At 43.4% G+C, this 17705-nt stretch overlaps 1 protein-coding gene across 1 annotated transcript; it reads left to right on the top strand.

The window, feature by feature from the left end:
* Nucleotides 1-1157: 1157 nt before the first annotated feature.
* On the top strand, nt 1158-17039 carry KLF9 (KLF transcription factor 9). The gene is made up of 2 exons (XM_073670315.1): nt 1158-2111; nt 9429-17039. Exons 1-2 carry the CDS (start codon nt 1562-1564, stop codon nt 9656-9658), a joined length of 780 nt encoding a protein of 259 aa, XP_073526416.1. The 5' UTR covers nt 1158-1561; the 3' UTR covers nt 9659-17039.
* The last annotated feature ends 666 nt before the right edge of the window (nt 17040-17705 follow it).

The raw sequence follows: 17705 nt of genomic DNA, 5'->3' as shown, positions 1-17705 counted from the left end.
CTGTCTCCTGGCTGTGGAGTGGGGGGGCAGAGCCATGTGGAGGGTCTGACTCCATGTGCCCCTTCTCCTCTGTCTCCTGGCTGTGGAGTGGGGGGGCAGAGCCATGTGGAGGGTCTGACTCCATGTGCCCCTTCTCCTCTGTCTCCTGGCTGTGGAGTGGGGGGGCAGAGCCATGAGGAGGGTCTGACTCCATGTGCCCCCTCTCCTCTGTCTCCTGGCTGTGGAGTGGGGGGCAGAGCCATGAGGAGGGTCTGGCTCCATGTGCCCTCTCTCCTCTGTCTCCTGGCTGTGGAGTGGGGGGGCAGAGCCATGAGGAGGGTCTGGCTCCATGTGCCCCCTCTCCTCTGTCTCCTGGCTGTGGAGTGGGGGGAAGAGCCATGAGGAGGGTCTGGCTCCATGTGCCCTCTCTCCTCTGTCTCCTGGCTGTGGAGTGGGGGGGGCAGAGCCATGTGGAGGGTCTGACTCCATGTGCCCCTTCTCCTCTATCTCCTGGGCTGTGGAGTGGTGGGGCAGAGCCATGTGGAGGGTCTGACTCCATGTGCCCTCTCTCCTCTGTCTCCTGGCTGTGGAGTGGTGGGGCAGAGCCATGTGGAGGGTCTGACTCCATGTGCCCCCTCTCCTCTGTCTCCTGGCTGTGGAGTGGTGGGGCAGAGCCATGTGGAGGGTCTGACTCCATGTGCCCCCTCTCCTCTGTCTCCTGGCTGTGGAGTGGGGGGGCAGAGCCATGTGGAGGGTCTGACTCCATGTGCCCTCTCTCCTCTGTCTCCTGGCTGTGGAGTGGGGGGGCAGAGCCATGTGGAGGGTCTGGCTCCATGTGCCCCCTCTCCTCTGTCTCCTGGCTGTGGAGTGGGGGGGCAGAGCCATGTGGAGGGTCTGGCTCCATGTGCCCCCTCTCCTCTGTCTCCTGGCTGTGCAGCTCCTCCTGCAGTCGGGGTCACCTCAGGACTTGCTGCTACCACCCTGAGAAGGAGCACAGCTGCGGAAGCGTCGCCCTTTTAAGAGCCAGCTGTGTGCCCGTCTGTAAGTGTGTGTATGTGTGTCTGGCGGAGTAGCACGCTGGAAACAGGGGGAGCGCTGTGATTGGTCGGGGCTCCGGCTGCTAGCCCGCCCCTGGCCGGGAGGGGCGCCCTGATTGGAAGAGTCACAGAGGTAAACAGAATAGAATGTCCCCTTCTAGCAGAACCTATGGGAGCCGCATCCCATTGTGACGCGTGGGGTTCTGTTAAATTGTTACCGAGCAGGAGAATTCCTGAACCCTGAGTGGAGGGAGCCGGGGAGGGGGCGACAAGTGTCTCATCTCCAGCTTTGTCTGGTGACTGAGGAGGACGAGTGCACTGGGCACAGTCAGGGAGACAAAGCCCACAGTGCTGCGCTAGCTGCACTCCGGAGCTTGCCACGTGTGGGCTGGAAGTTTGGGAAAGTGTGCTGCAGACACAGGAGGGGCATTGTGTACTAGCAGTGGGGAGGTCCCAGACTAGTGCTGTCTGCTGAACATGAGGGGCTGCACTCACTGATCGCAGCTGCAGCCGCACCACTGACAGCGCCTTCTCCGGAGCCTGCGATGACAGCTGTCGCCTACATGGACTTGGTGGCGGCTCAGTGTCTGGTGTCCATCTCTCACCGCGCTCACCAGGGGCAGCAGGGAGCGGAGCCCGTGTGCCCGGACGCCCAGCCCGCACCTGCAGACCTGCGCAGGATGAGCGAGCACGAGCAGAGCCTGCACCTGCGGACAATGCCGGAGCCGGGGCTGACCAAGGAGCTGCACGACGGCCCGGGGGACGCCTGGAAGGATTACTGCACCCTGCTCACTATCGCCAAGAGCCTGCTGGAGCTGAACAAGTACCGGCCGCTGCCCTCGCCGGTGTACAGCGACGAGGAGCTCAGCTCGGACAGTGACGTGACCACCGAGTCCGGCCACAGCTCCAGCAGCACGACTCCCAGCAGGACGGACTACAGCCCCGAGCCAGACTCCGCGCAGCCACGCCCACCCAGCTCCCCGCCACGCCCCTCCGGCTCCTCCAGCGAGAAGAGGCACAGGTGTCCGTATAGCGGCTGCGGCAAGGTGTATGGCAAGTCCTCGCACCTCAAAGCCCATTACCGAGTGCACACAGGTCAGTACCCCACCCACCTGTGGGCACTGAGGGAGCTGGGAGACACAAGCCACACTAGCCCACTTTCTCTTGCCACACTAAATGGGCATAGAAAGGCTGACAGAATTGCAGTAAGTTCCTGTGAACTCCTCATAGAAACGTGCCAAGTCCACTTCCCTCCAGTGAATGTAAAACCTAGCCTGGCAGAGGGCAGTGCGTGCCCCCTAACCATGCCAGCTCAAGTCTCATTAGTTTTGACCACTTTTACCACCACAAGTGGTCTGCGAACCGTGAGTGTCGGAGCCTTCTGTCCTCCGAATAAAGTGCACAAGTCCGAATCCGCTTTTTAGTGGGTGCCCCCTAGGTTGTTTTCCCAGTCCCCCCCCTCCCCGTGTGCCAGTCTTGACCCAAGAGTGGTGACTCACTACATGCTTTTGGCAACGTGGTTGTAGCGTTGTGAGCTTTATAGAAGGTGGTTCCCGTAGATTCGGGAAACACCCCTATGGTCACGCCTTGATTTGTAACCCGGCCAACCGGTGGGTGGCTACCATTTCCACGTGGTTTGTAGCATGACGTCACTCGACACACAACATTCACCTGGGTACAGTGCCATTCATTAAACACACTGTAGACTTTTCGAAAAAGGGCATGAAAGTGTCCTTTGGCTGCGAATAACTTATCCAAGAAGGATCAACTTAGGTCACTGGGTCCAGGAACCCTACGACCAACGTTGGGAGCTAGATGCCACCTACTAGCCCGGTACCTTCTAGATTTGCCAGGTAGATCCCGGTTTAGTGTGTTCTATGTGTCTAGATTAGGGGGATATTTTTAGATTAAGCCGGGTTTCTAATCTCTGGATGTGGCAATCTGGTGGGTTTTGTATTTGTGGATGTATCTTTTTCCCTCTTGTTTGATTAAGAGCCAGCAGCAGGGGTAGGAGCGAGCTGTCTAATCGCATTCTTCATTATCTGCTTCCGCACTTCCATACCAACGAGCTGACCTCAGATTACCTCTTCCACTGAGACTGACTGAGGAGATTGTATTTCTGCTGCTCCACCGCCCGCTCTCAGACAGCATCTAGTGTATCGCAGACGCTCCATCCCCTACAGCAGCCGAATCCCAATCACCCCAAATACTACCCCTCCATATTTGCATCTTTAATCGAGATATTAAAACCCCTGACGGAGAATTGGAAAGTCACATTGTGTTCAGATCTGCATCATGTCTCAGCCCTCCAGCTCACCGCTGGTATTCTGCTTACATTCACATTTCCCAACAAACTCAATGATTCATATTCCAAGTGTAGGCTTGCCCCATATGCCATCTGTGGGCTTAAAGGTGTGGTAGACGATGCCATGACTAAGTGCACAATTTGCGGTTTCGCATGAGAAATCTCTAGTTTCATCAGCATTGCTATCGGCATGGATGACTTTGGAGCCACCTTGCGAGAAGAACCTGCTAATTATGCCATAGAGACCTGAGTCTCGGTGAGGGTGACATCACATTTGTCATATACCCTCTGTACTCGCCTGCATATTTGCATTTATTAGATTTTGTTAGATTGATGTTTCTAGCATTTCATTTTCGGGTGGGGAGGAGAGGGGTCAGGAGATCCATGTAAAAGGCGGTGATCCTGCTGAAACTCTGGTCAGTATTCTTTTGTTTTCATGGGCACGATTGGTTGCAGCCAGGAAAGAGTGAGGCTCGGGTGTGTCTGTGGAAAAGTACAGCAGCCCTCACTTGCACCAGCCTCTCCACCCATAGAAGTTCTGCTGTGGGTGCAAACAAAGACTTTTTAAGAATACTCCATGCAGAATGCAGTAAGATGCCCTGGTTTATGAGCAGGTGACATCACTGGAGGCCACCCAGTACAATCATCTCTCCTACTGCCAGATTTCCCTGTCATTTCTCACCAGCTTTTTGATGGATATGTCTGCAGGTTCAGCATTCTTACAAATAAATGGATAGGACTGATCTATGATATGTAGTTATCTAGTTTCGTCCACCACAATAGGGTATACAAGAACTCCTAGGTACAATAGACCATGTACCTACACGGAGGGGCTCTGTAGACGTTAAACCCATGACATAATTCTTCTTTCCCATAGGCTGTGAACCTGAAGCTCCATCTGTTCACATAATGAAACAGAGGGGATCAATTGAGGGTCAGGGAGACCTTCTCTCCTACAAGCAATTGTTAAAAGGAGCACAATTTTCATCTTGCCATGTTTTTCCCATCGTCCTCTGTGTATACCCCTGATGATTTAACTCATGGGCTTAGTCTGGGACAACCTGTGCCACTTTAAATGAAATTACATATAGGTCTGCTGCTCCTACAAAGGTAGCTGTTGGCTTCTGACCTCCAATAAACATGCATGTTCGCTTGGTGAACCATGTGTTCTTAATGGAAATAAGGGGGGACATTTCTCCTTATGGAGAGTGACATGCCAGTGTAAGGAGACTTAGAGGCCAAGCAATGCTCCTCTGGGAATTTAAACATGTCGATTTCCTCTTCACAGAGAAAGAGAACTTGACCTGTAGTCCCACCTATTAGATGTAGCAATTCTGAAAGTTAGTATCGACCCTTTAACAAGCCTTGCCACATGACTTTTCAGAGGAGCATTTCCTGGCCTGTAAGTCTCCTTATGCCAGCTTGGCATTCTCCATCAGGAGAAACATTTCCTCTTTGACTCCATGTCAGAGGTCTATCACCTAGCTAAATCAGATCTCCTGCATTGCACTGAGTAGGGGCAAACACCCTAAAACATGTCTGCAAATGGAGTGTCTGGTTTGGCTTCCTATCCTGAGTCATGTATCAAGGCTCGTTAAAGGGTTGATATTGACTTTTAGGATTGCTACTTTCAATAGGTGGCACTAGAATTAAAATTCTCTTTTTCTTTGTTGAGGCAATATACATTTTTAATGGAAAGAGATGAATAAAGAGCTGCCAAAATCCTCTCATGGTGGTTTGTCTGGCTTGGCCTTTATCCTAAGTTGTGTGGCAAGGCTTGTTAACAGGTTGATATTAACTTTTATGATTGCTACTCCCAATAGGTGGCACTAGAGTTCTTGTCGTCTTCCTCTATGAAGAGGATATTTACATATTTAAATTCCTAAGCTTCTTACAGTAGCTTGGCACTCTATGAAGAGGCAATTTACATTCATAATAGAAAGAGATGGGTAAGGCTGCGTGCCCACTATGCGTTTTTGCCGCGGAATTTCTGCAGCGAAAATGCTTGGTAATACGTGCCCCATGGTCCCTAATGATAATCCGCATGTGCTGTGCATATGCTGCGGAAATTTCCGCTGCGGATTATCATTGCGCAAAAATCCACAGCATGTCCATTAATTTTGCGGACGTGCAGCGTAATTGCTGCCATTGACTTGCATTGAAACGCATAATATCCGATCAGTACATTTGTACACACGGATATTATGCGTTTCTATGTGCGGATGGTACCCGGGTTTGGAGAAGATGAGACTCTCCAAAAGAATTTAACATAAAAAATAAAGATTATACTTATCTTCTGATGTCCTCCCGGTGTTTTCTCCCCTCCGTCCGGTCTGCTGTATGGGTCGCAGTGGTGTGAAGGACCTGCCATGACGTCATTGAGTCATGTGACCTGTCACATGACTCAATGACGTCACCGCAGGTCCTTCACACTACCGTGAGCCGCCCAAGACACCGGACGGAGCGGAGAAAACACCGGGAGGACATCGGAAGGTAAGTATAAAATTTATTTTTTACCATTCTTATTTATTTATTTTTTTTAACTAACTTGGTCACACTACTATAAATCCATGCCGGTTTCATGGATTTATATAGTGTGAACAAGTTGTCAAGCACTTTCCAAGTGATGCTAAAATCGCTTGGAAAAGCGCTTGATAACCCGCATGCAGAAATGCAAGTGAAGAACGCTTGACAAAAGCTTCTGCCTGGCGGGAAAAACGCATGTAAAAAACTCATGTGTTTTTCCTGCCAGGGAGAAGCGGAAAAAATATGCAGCATTTCTGCATCGTGAGCACATAGCCTAAGCAACTGCCAAACACCTCTGGTGATGGTTTATTCTCTGGTTCAGCTTTTCACACTAAGTTATGTGGCAAGGCTCCTTAAAGGGTCATTATTGACTTTTAGTATTATTACTATTATTGGTTTCTTATATAGCGCCATAATATTCCACAGAGCTTTACAGACATTATCAGCACTGTCCCCATTGGGGCTCACAGTCTAAATCTCCTATCAGTATGTCTTTGGAGTGTGGGAGGAAACCGGAGAACCCAGAGGAAACCCACGCAAACACGGAGAGAACATACAAACTTCTGCAGATGTTGTCCTTGGTGGGATTTGAACCCAGGACCCCAGTGCTGAAAAGAAACAGTACCACTGAGCCACCATTCTACCCTCAAAAAGTGGCACTAAAGTTCAAGGCCTCATCCTCTCTGAAGAAGATATTTCTATACTTAAAGAGAATCTGTCACCACATTTGAGCTATCTAGCCTATTAATATGGGCATACAAGTTATAGAATGCTGAAAAATCATTTATGCCTCATATCAGATGTCTTGTTTTATATAAATGACCTCTCCCAGGCTATGGGGAGGACGCTGCCCGATAGATAACTCTGCCTCTGCACTTCATTGTTGTATGTATCACGTCCCACAGCTTCACTCTGTCCCTGTGGCATCGGGTGCTCGTCCAGAAATCTCACGCCTGCTCATGCCATCGCCCAGCTTTCCTCTTCAGTGTTCCACCCTTCAATGGGCATAGGGATGCTGGGAGATGGAATGTGCAGGCGCGAGATTTCTGGACAAGCACCCAACGTCACATTGACAGAGTGACACTCTGGGAGGTGATACATAGGATAATGAAGTGCTGAGACAGAGTTATTTTCCAGGCAGTGTCCTCCCTATAGCCTGGAAGAACTCATTTACATAATCGGATAAAAGCAGATTTCTCAAAAGGAAGTCATCTGATATGAGACATATAGGTATGACTTTTTGGAAGTGTATAACTTGTATGTCCATATTAATAGGTTAAATAGCTCAAATGTGGTTACAGATTCCCTTTAAATTCCTAGATGAGCATTGCATGGCCTACAAGTCTCCTTATGGCGACTTGGCACTCTCCACAAGGAGAAATGCTCCCCCTTAGACCACAAAAAGTGAAGACATACAGATTAAATGATCAGCAGGTCCCAACAAAGTCAGCAGGATTGACTAATATTTGTTAAATATGTTTGGGTATCTCTTGGCTTAGAATTTGGTAGTTTACCTTACATGACCGCGAGTGATCATGCATGGAGATGTCTGCACCATACAGTGTACCTTACATGACCTTGAGTGATCATGCATGGAGATGTCTGCACCCTACAGTATACCTTACATGACCTTGAGTGATCATGCATGGAGATGTCTGCACCCTACAGTATACCTTACATGACCTTGAGTGATCATGCATGGAGATGTCTGCACCCTACAGTATACCTTACATGACCTTGAGTGATCATGCATGGAGATGTCTGCACCCTACAGTATACCTTACATGACCTTGAGTGATCATGCATGGAGATGTCTGCACCCTACAGTATAACCCCTGTAGGATGTATTGGACACAGACCATATGATGTCAGACAAAGGTGTATATACCATAGAGACAGCACAATCTGCTGCTATGGGGCAGCAGTTAGTTTCATCCCTTATATTAGGGTGAAAACCTGTCCAAAGGTCCTGACTCTGCAGGTCCTACAATATCAACAAACCATTGTGTCGGAATTAAATTAGTATTCCTATCTCCTTCTTAGGATCATTGAAGATCTTAGAGATTGGACCCTCAATCATAAAATGATGGCATATTCTTGTGATAAGATGGGAATACCCCTTTAACCCAAAGATCCTAGAAAGGAAATGGAGCAAAAACAGCACAATGCCTTCCAGTCTCCGGTGGGTAGGATATGGTACTGTTAACCAGGGGAGCACATTTGATGTTTGCTACATGCCCCCTGCACCTCTGTGTACACTCCTGTTGTCACATGTCAGCACAGTGTATACTAACAGTATGTCATTGTGATAGGGGAGCGGATGACAAACTGTGCTCATGCTAGTTTCCTAGGAAATGAAATCCGACTACGCTGTTGCAACTAAAAGTGAGCGATCTATGATGGGGCCCTTATTTCTCATTAACTTGTCACATCTACATTGGCAGGAGACTGCTATGTATGCATAAGCAAGGATTTAATTATATAACCTACTGACTGCCAGTGACACCGAGCTCTGGATGTCTGTATGAACATTGCCTTAATTTAAGGATTTGACGAGCTGACTAAGGTGTCACATTGGCCTTGTTCATTCGTAGCATATATAATGCAGCCCCTGCCCACTTCCAGTTCTGCCACAGGTGGTAAGAGAAGACATGGGGCTCTATAGTGGGGTCTAATAAAGGTATAGTTACCTTTTTAGGCTCTAAAGGCTTAACCCATATTGCTTATCTATTAATGAGCCTAAAAGTGGGTTCCATTTCTAACACCCACCCATTATTATATACAGGAAATTTATCTTTGCTTGTAGAGTGATAAAACCCATATACTTTTAGGTTATACAGGACGCTCTGTTCATGCTCTGCTGTTCAGCAGTAGTAATCGGGCATACATACTGGTCAGGGGACCCCAGAGCACTGGTTAAATTGGGGCACCGGTATGGAGCGGATTAAATGATTGTTTTTATAAATAATTGAAATACTGATTTCATCTTTCTTTTCTCTGCATTGTGTGTTCCTTTGTTATAGCTCTCTAATTTATGAATAAATTGACAAGTGTTTGATACTATACCCCTTGTCAAAGGGGTGTGTCCCTGTCTGATACAGTCAGCACTGATTGGATAGAATGTCACCCCCCCAGCTGGCAACACCCAAATTGTCAGTTTATTCATAAATTATTTTAATAGGAATAACAGAGGAACGGTACAAGTCAGAATTTAAAAAAAAAGAAGAACCAGAATTACTATAAAATGGGGATTACAATTATTGACTAAAGCAGTTATTAGGACTTCTCTCACCACCACCCCTCTGCAATCATTAAGTTACCTCCTCATATCAATGTTGTACAAATATTGCAGAGAAGGGATCCTTGCACATGTTCTCCCTAGCCAGGAAAATTCCCGATTAGGCCAAGCCCTCTTTAGGAGCCCCGTTGCTCCACTAGTTCACAACCTATGACATTTGACATATACATGTCAAATAGTGGAAAGCTTCAAAGGACAGAGGGAATTGCAATCTATAGCTTTCACATATTTCTAGTTGGTTGTCTTTTTCTCTTTTTTAGGTAATTCTTTTTTACCCCCATAGGTGAACGTCCATTTCCATGCACATGGCCCGACTGCCTTAAAAAGTTCTCCCGGTCAGATGAGCTGACTCGCCATTACCGGACACACACGGGTGAGAAGCAGTTTCGATGTCCCCTGTGCGAGAAGAGGTTCATGAGGAGTGACCACCTGACCAAGCACGCCCGCCGCCATACAGATTTCCATCCAAGCATGATTAAAAGGTCCAAGAGGTCCAACTCAACCTTCATCTGAGTATACAATCATAGAGTAACCAAGCTGTCAAATAAAAATCTCAGCTGCTGTACATATCATCTTGCATCTTGTCAAAGGAAATGTAGCAGTTTAACATTCATGCTTCTGCAGCAGTGTATGTAAAGGAAACTGCTGCCCGGTTTCTTTTGGCGGCATCCAACTCTAGGTATTTTTTTGTAGTGGTGTGGTCTGTACCATCACGGTTTTGACTGTACTATCGTTTGTGCTTGCGCTGGCATGCATATGTGTTTATGAAATAGAAACCACAATGGATTAGCTTTACATTTGTGAACGAAGTACGAGGACACTTGCATACGTATATAAGGGAATCTTTTTTTTTTTTCTCATTGATGACATTTGGAATATATACATTTTATGAAGCAAGCTGGTATAGAACATGCTTGAACTTGGTTTCTTGTGGGATTATGTCTTACAATGTCTTGAAATCTGTGTTTTATTGTTGATGAACTATTGATCTCCCTATAATATGGATGAACGCAGTCACCTTCGTTGACTGGGGCACTTTTGCGCCATTTCCTATTCTATGGAGCATGGCAGAGGAAGGGGAAAAAAAGGACAAATCAGCATAAAGCAAACTGAGGGCTAGAAGGCATATTTGGTGGATGCTCTACCACCGAGTCTCACCCGTTTGCAGGTTGGGAAACACGTGTAGTTAAGGGGAGATGCAATACTCAATGATCAATTGTATATTCAGTATACAAGACACACGTCCTGCAGTGGAAGTCTTTTCACACCATGTACGACGGTCGGCAAACTTTGTCTCTACGTCCACTTTGCATCTTCTGAGGACTTGCGTGCAGCTGTGTAAGACACTGAATGAACGTGTATGCCTTTACCCTGCAAGCTTAGATGAGTTATCTGAGGGTCATTTCAGTAGAATTGTGTATTGCTATGCACATTTTGTTATCAACATAGCAATGACAACCAGTTCCTGCAAAACCAGAATGTTTGACTGGGCTGTTGACAGATGCATTGCTGTCTTCTCAGTGCTTAGGGTTAATGAGCGCTGGGACACTAAGCAGTGTGAGCTTGCAAAGAAGTCTATTGCATAGATCAATGCCAGGCAGTTGGTCTGTCACTGCATCCACTACAGTACCGCACTTTCTGATTGTGGGACGACACTCAGCATGCACAGACTGACAGAAAGTGTCACTCTTCTCAAATGCCTCACCATTGTGTCATTTAGGTTCTCGATCTAATTATTCAATTCACGTTTACATCATTTCATTTGGTAGCCAGACGAACCAAATGGAATGAAGACTTTTTGCACCTTATGTTTCCAGTGATAATTTCACATGACGCCTATATTTGCAGACTTGTTCCATACTGGGGAGGCTGACCATTGGTGTGATGGCCTCCTCAGCGGTGAGGGGTGGGGGGTAACTATGCAGAGCTTGGCCACACAGGCAGTTTACAAATTCATGTCTTTGTACATAAGAGATTAGGTCCATTCCATGTTCGTAATAGGTAGACGCACTCCGATCACTCCACAGGTTCCTATTTAATAAGTAGAAAGGACGGTTGTAAAAATTGTCAGCTAAAAATGGCTTCTAGAGTGGTACATTTTACGTTACCCACTCACTCAAATTCTAGAGACATCATGTCACAATCCATGAAAAACAAGCCGGTAAGATTTTCTACATTTTTTTTTTTTACTGATTCACTTAGCCTTTAAAAACAATTTCATATATGCACGGGGATGAAACATTAGCTGTAATTCTGATCCCAGATATGATATCATAACCCTTGGGACAATTTTATAGTCATACAAGTGCCAAGGGTCTTGTTTTTATACTGTTTTTTACAATTTTCACATGGCTCTAGTGCCTACTTCATTGGGTGTCTTTAGAACATTTCATTCATTTGGACTGACCTTTAAAATACACGTAACGGAGTCTATTGCACAAGTAAGGGGGGAAAAATTTGTAAAAATGAAGGCTTCCATGTCAGTGGGACAGTGTTTCTTCTGTGCACTGAAAGGAAATCCCATAACAAAACTGAAAATGAGATGTATTCCTCCTTGTGTAGCATTTCGAGAAAAGGTGAAAAGCGAGAGGTACAGCACAGTAGGCACCTTATTATTTTTTATTTAATACTCTTCCTTGATTACAAATTAATATTACACAATGTGCAATCATACATCTGTCTTTAGGCCATAGAAAGACTTGCAAAAATACACTACAGTTCAATTCTACTACGAAATAAGGAATGTCAGGAAAATGAAAAAAAAAAAAATACAAAAAAAATTTTTAAAAAAACATACACTTTCTACCTCTGTTTCAGTTTTTGAAACACCTAATTCTTTATTCCGCATAGCAAAATAATTCTTCCAGATAACCAGATTAAAAAAAATAGCAAAAAAAAAAAATGTTAAGGAACTTGGAAAAAAAAAAAAGAAAAAACAGTATGGTTTGGTTTAACGTTTTTCTTATTTACTGCCAGGGGCAGCATGTGGTTTTAGTGGGAGATCTTTGTAAAAGGCTAAATGAGGACAACTACAAGCATTTCTGGTTTTGCACATCGAGCAGAAAGAAAAAAAAAAAAAAAAATGAAGAGCTTAACATCAACAAGCACAAATTCTATACAGTGACTTCATGTATCATGTTATCGAAATCCTTGTGGGCTTTTTCCTGTTGACTTTAATCTTCAAAGCCCCCCCCGAGCTCTGTGTGTAATCATTGAGATAATGATGTCTGTCTGTTAAGTAGTTGACATAAGATGTTTGAGCATTGTATTATACAGCATCCTGACTTGCTTTACGGTGTATAGGTACAGTACAGATTTCGATTGGGTTTGTATTGGTGATTATGAACAGCTATATAAAATCGAGCTTCGACGCGTTTCAGCTTCTGAGTACATACAACCACATCACTTCGTTTTGAGTTTAAGATAAGTGAACTTAAGTGACGTTAAGGAGATGATGTTTATTTTGTGATTGACTTACGACGCATGTGTCTTTACCACTTCTGATAAAAACATCGTTTTTATAACCTTTTATAACACTTTGCTGTGGCTTTAAATCGAGAGGGGCGCGTACGGCTCCATTGTGTCAAATTCAGGAATAATACTACTTGTTTCATGCATGGAATTCCATCATTCTGCTTCTCTTAAAACATCGGTGTAATGCTCAGTACAAAACTGGTGAAGGAGAATTACAAGAACGACATTCCAAGGAAACCAATCCTAGCCCTCATGAGGCGAGAAGGAATCAAACCATACAACATAATTTAACAGGATTTTTAATTACTGTGGAAACTACAGTGCAAAGTCCAGTCATTATCACTGTAAAAGACATGGCTTTGGGTAGTAAACTTCCGAATCATTTACATTTTGGAAATAATTGAATAATTTGCTTTTCTCAACATCACATAGATGATTTTCTTGTTTACCTACCTGTGTGTTAGTCTGGCCGTAACATGAGTGGGCATGTAGCCTTAGTAGAAATTAGCCGGACAGACAACAGGCCTTAAAGTGTAATTCTAGTTTGGTGAGGTTGACATTTTTACATTTATAAAATGTTTTCTGTCCATACACAGACAGTTTGGCTTATGTGATGATCAAGCCAAAAATTGGACCATGTATGACCAGCTACTAATCCCTTCTTAGAATCGGAGACATTTAATAAGACACAAGGAGATTTTCCAAAATGTTGGAAAACCTTGTACGCCTGAAAAAATTCCCTGTTCTTATAGAAGAGGGAAGAATCGAAGAACTAAAATGCCACTGATAACACACAGACTTCGAAGATGTCTCCCTAATTATCTCAATATATTTGGCTTGTTTAGCTATGTGAACATCATTTTGTCAAAATTGCACTATGCAGACCAATGCGTTTCTATGGTTATAGATTACAAACTAACTCTCAGTCAGTAGTTTTGTGTTACTAAATTCCCTCTGCCTCCTCGTTTTGCTAATCTTCAGGTAGTGGACAGATAGAAGGGAGTTACACAAAGCTGCTAACTCACACTTCACTAAGGGCCTGATTCATCAAAGCTTTTACTCCAGAACTGTTTGAAAAGTAGTAAAATTTTGGTGCCGCTCGAAGCGGCGCTAAAATTTTGCAACTTTCGCCCAGCTCTGACAGAGTGGGTGGATGTGGCCTTGGCGACTGCCACTAGTCAAATTCACTATGCCACAGATCTTATTCCAATCCCTGACTGGAGTAGAATTAGTGGATAGGTACCCACCACTTCTCCAACTTTCCTGATTCATGAAGACACATACAGCTCTTCATAAATTAGGAGCGTCTGACTCCAGCATCCAAACCCATCAAGACCGATGTGAACAATGCCGGTCTTGATGATTTGGGGCCTAATGATTTGTTGCTATCTAATCTGTATCCATGAAAACACATAAATTTGTATAGGAGCTATAGATACAAAATGGTAGATTGTTAATCAAGGCTATTTACAATGTTGCCTCATTTTTTGCTTTTAGATACATTAAAACAAAGAATAAAAGGTTAAACGTGTACATATAGCATTTACCTCAAAGATAAGAAACTTTTTGAAAGGTAAGGATTGACACTTTAATGGTGTGTTTTCTTAATAATTCATTTTACATGACAGTGCATTATTATATAAATTGTGTTTACAGTTCAGGAATTTGTAGTAAATGTAAGAATAATGTAGAGGGAAATATAGAAGTTCAGTGCAAAGTGAAAAATTTTGTTTTTTTTACCCTACATGTATGATCTTCATATGTTCTCTGGTACAGAGGAACTTGTTTAAATGGTTGAAATTGATAAGAAGTGCTGTTTCTTGGCATTTCCACTTAAGCAGGATGCTGCCCACAACACTTTAGCAAGGATGTTTTGGGGTCTGGGGTGACAGATTGAAAACAAGCTATTGCTTAAAGGGGTTTCCTGCTTTAGTTAGTCTATTAGCCATAGCTAAAATCCTCTGAAAAAAATGTATCTCCGTCCGGAAGACCCAGGATATTTATACATGGCGTAATCCTTCACTTCACCTGTAGTAGTGCTGCAGGAGGAATGAACACTTTCTGTTAGGTTCTCCATCAGATAACTGATGATCCATAGCGGTTAAAGCAGTGGAATGCTCTGAAATGTTTTTTTTTCCAGGGAATTCTCCTAACCAATAGGGATTGGCCAAAGTAGAAAGCCCTTTTTAAGCAATGGTGATACAATGTAACCTCAGTGGTCAGAGTTCTTTAACTTCTCGGAGTATAGTACCCGTGTGTACAGGAGCAGTGCAATGACGCTGTGACTGTCCTTCCAGCCATATACAGAGCACTTTTTGCAGTTTTGAAGTTTTGTTTTTTCTCTTCAGGTATACAGAAACATATAGGCTATGTAATATAATGGCCTTTTAGTAAAAATGTGTCCCTTTTAACCCAGTCGTTTCTAGATTAGAGTTTTAGTTCATTCCTGTTCATGGTAAAGCAAATTTATAGGTATTTATCAATGCAAATATTGTGCAATACATATAATCATCCCTCTTCTACAAATGACTGTTTATTTTAGTCTGTTTCTCTCAGTAGTTACAAGCAACCAGGAAATTAGGAAAGTGTTGTAATCAGCTGAGATGTCATTTGTGGCCCGTAAAGTAATACTTTTCATCAAAGTGTACTAAATAGCATTTAGTACCGATGGGCCGATACTGCAATTTTTTGAGTTACAGTATAGGACATTTGTAGTGAATCTGAAACCTAATACTTTTTAATGGTTTTTCTGGGTGTATTGCATAAAAAAAGTTTTGTAATTTCTGACGTACTTTGTGCTTTTAATGGGTGTCAGTGGGTGAAAACATGCCTTGAGCTTATCCAATTGGCACAGGTGCAAGGCTTTTACAATGAGTTAAGTCCCCAGTACATATTTGAGCAACGGTGGACAAACTCTTTGACTATCTTATGTGTGAGGGTGGCCTACTTACTCTCCCCTGACACATCTTGAATTTAATTGTCCAATCCTGTTGTTCTCAGGGAAGATAAGCCCCCTAGAGATGATTGGCAGCAGCATACTCCCCACTTCTTATTGAGAACACATGCTTGCTCATTGGAGCCAAGACTAGGAGGAAAAGCTGTCTGCTCTCTTTAAACCTGGGTCAGTAATGGTATGTTCACACGTTGCGTTTTTGCAGCTGCATACAATACGCTTGATTTTAACGCTTTTAACAGTTTTTGCAGGGCCTTTACTTGAATTTTTCACCCATTCATTTGAATGCTTATTTTAAGCACCAAATACGCTGCGTAAAAAAAAGCAAAGAGCACCACATGTGAGCATACCCTAAGATGTGATCAGGACATGCTTTCAGCATCTTGAAATAAAACCAAAATGTTTCCAGTCACTGTAATGATTTTTTTTTTTTTTTTTTAATTTCGAGGTATTAAAGCACAAAGTATTTTTAGAAAGTTGCATAACTTTTTTGTAGGCGATTAAAAAAAATGGCGTTTATAAAAAAAACAAAAACTTGAAAGGTAAGTAAAGACTTCCTTTTAGGTTGTTAAAAAGAAAAATAATCTGTTTTAGGAAATTGCAGTTTCCTAATCTACTACTATTGGACATTAACAAATAATGACCTTTAAATGGTGCCAGCAATGGTCAGAACATTGACCTATAAAATATTAATATAAGATGCTGTTTGCACACATGAAGATCCATTCTCTGGATACAATGCAGGAATTTATTAGGGAATTTCTCTAAGCATAACTTATTGAGTTCCATGCATTAATATTAACTACAATTCTCCCAACATTATTGGCATAAAAAAAGGCTTTAAAATGATAACCAAGTAACAGAAGGTAGAAGGTGACTAAATTCCATGTCTGGCAGTGTGCAATTTAAAGTAAATTCCCAAACTGGAAAACATATTGTTCGGTTATAACTATAGATGATGAATTTCACATAATTTGTCCATTAATTGTTTTCAGATTGTGAAATTATTTCCATGTTACAAACTGAACTGTAGACAAAAGAAGATCCCTTATGTGTTGTTGAGATTGAAAAGCTTGATTTATTTTCTGGTTGTTACATCTTCTAACAACAGATAAGGATAATGATAAGTGAAGAATGCAAGAGTTACATTATGGAAATCTTGAAAAAATTGATCAAATCACTTTGCATCAGGTCTTCCAGAATGGATGCTGCCCAAGCATCGGTTCTGAAAGGGTGGTAAGATATTACAGTACCAAGATTCAATGCAGATCAATAACTTGCAATTTTCTAGCATAGTCATTTCTGCAGCTGTTTAATTTTTACAATGTTTTTTGTATAGTTTCATAAGTTATTTCTGCTTTCTTTTGGTTTTGGAGAGCAAATGGAATTGTTTAATCCAAGGGTTGTACTACCCAATTTTGTACAAGTGTATATAAAACTGTTCCAATAAAAAATGTCATACAAACACTTACGGATCTGATTATGAATTGCATATAATAATGTTGGGTCTCCTTGAGCGTGTCTCTGTCTTGAATTATTGGTGGGCTGTCATTTTTTGGGGATGAAAGAATATGTCCTTTATTTCAGAATTTGAATATTGTTGGTTACATTTGCCAATTTTATTTTATTTTATTTTTTTTATATTTGCAACACTAAAATGTAGAAATACTGGCAAATACTTAACTACCCAGAACAGCTGCTGTGGGGCCCATCAACTAAAGGGGCCCTTCTCTGTTAATTGTAGGTCAGAGGCCTCCAAGCTGTGGAAAAACTACAAATCCCAGCAGGGCCAGCTCCTGGTTTTTGTGGGCCCTGGGCGACAGTCTCAGTGGGCCCCTTTAACACATACCACGATTCATGATGCACACATACGGCAGAGAAATATATATATATTACAATGCCGAAGATTTCACTTCTTACATTACATGAGCGATATCTATTGTAAATTCCACAATAGCTCAGAAACCGGCGAATCCTCACAGCGCACAGTGCAGACCGGACAGTATAGTCCTCCATACAGTATTATAGGCCCCATATATTGCTCCATGCAGAATACTGGTCCCCATATAAAGCTCCATACAGGATACTGGTTCCCATATAACGCTCCATACAGGATACTGGTCCCCATATAAC

The sequence above is a fragment of the Phyllobates terribilis genome, unplaced genomic scaffold, assembly GCF_046119375.1.
Source record: "Phyllobates terribilis strain yellow unplaced genomic scaffold, ASM4611937v1 Scaffold_1__5_contigs__length_1240528914, whole genome shotgun sequence".
NCBI classification, from domain to species: Eukaryota; Metazoa; Chordata; class Amphibia; order Anura; family Dendrobatidae; genus Phyllobates; species Phyllobates terribilis.
This window is presented reverse-complemented; position numbering and strand designations above follow the sequence as displayed.

Bases quoted from the DNA above. Each gene is read 5' to 3' on its own strand.
- KLF9 (XM_073670315.1), top strand. From the start codon at position 1,562: ATGACAGCTGTCGCCTACATGGACTTGGTGGCGGCTCAGTGTCTGGTG. The intron at 2,112-9,428 runs GTCAGTACCCCA...TTACCCCCATAG, and splicing joins CCATTACCGAGTGCACACAG to GTGAACGTCCATTTCCATGC.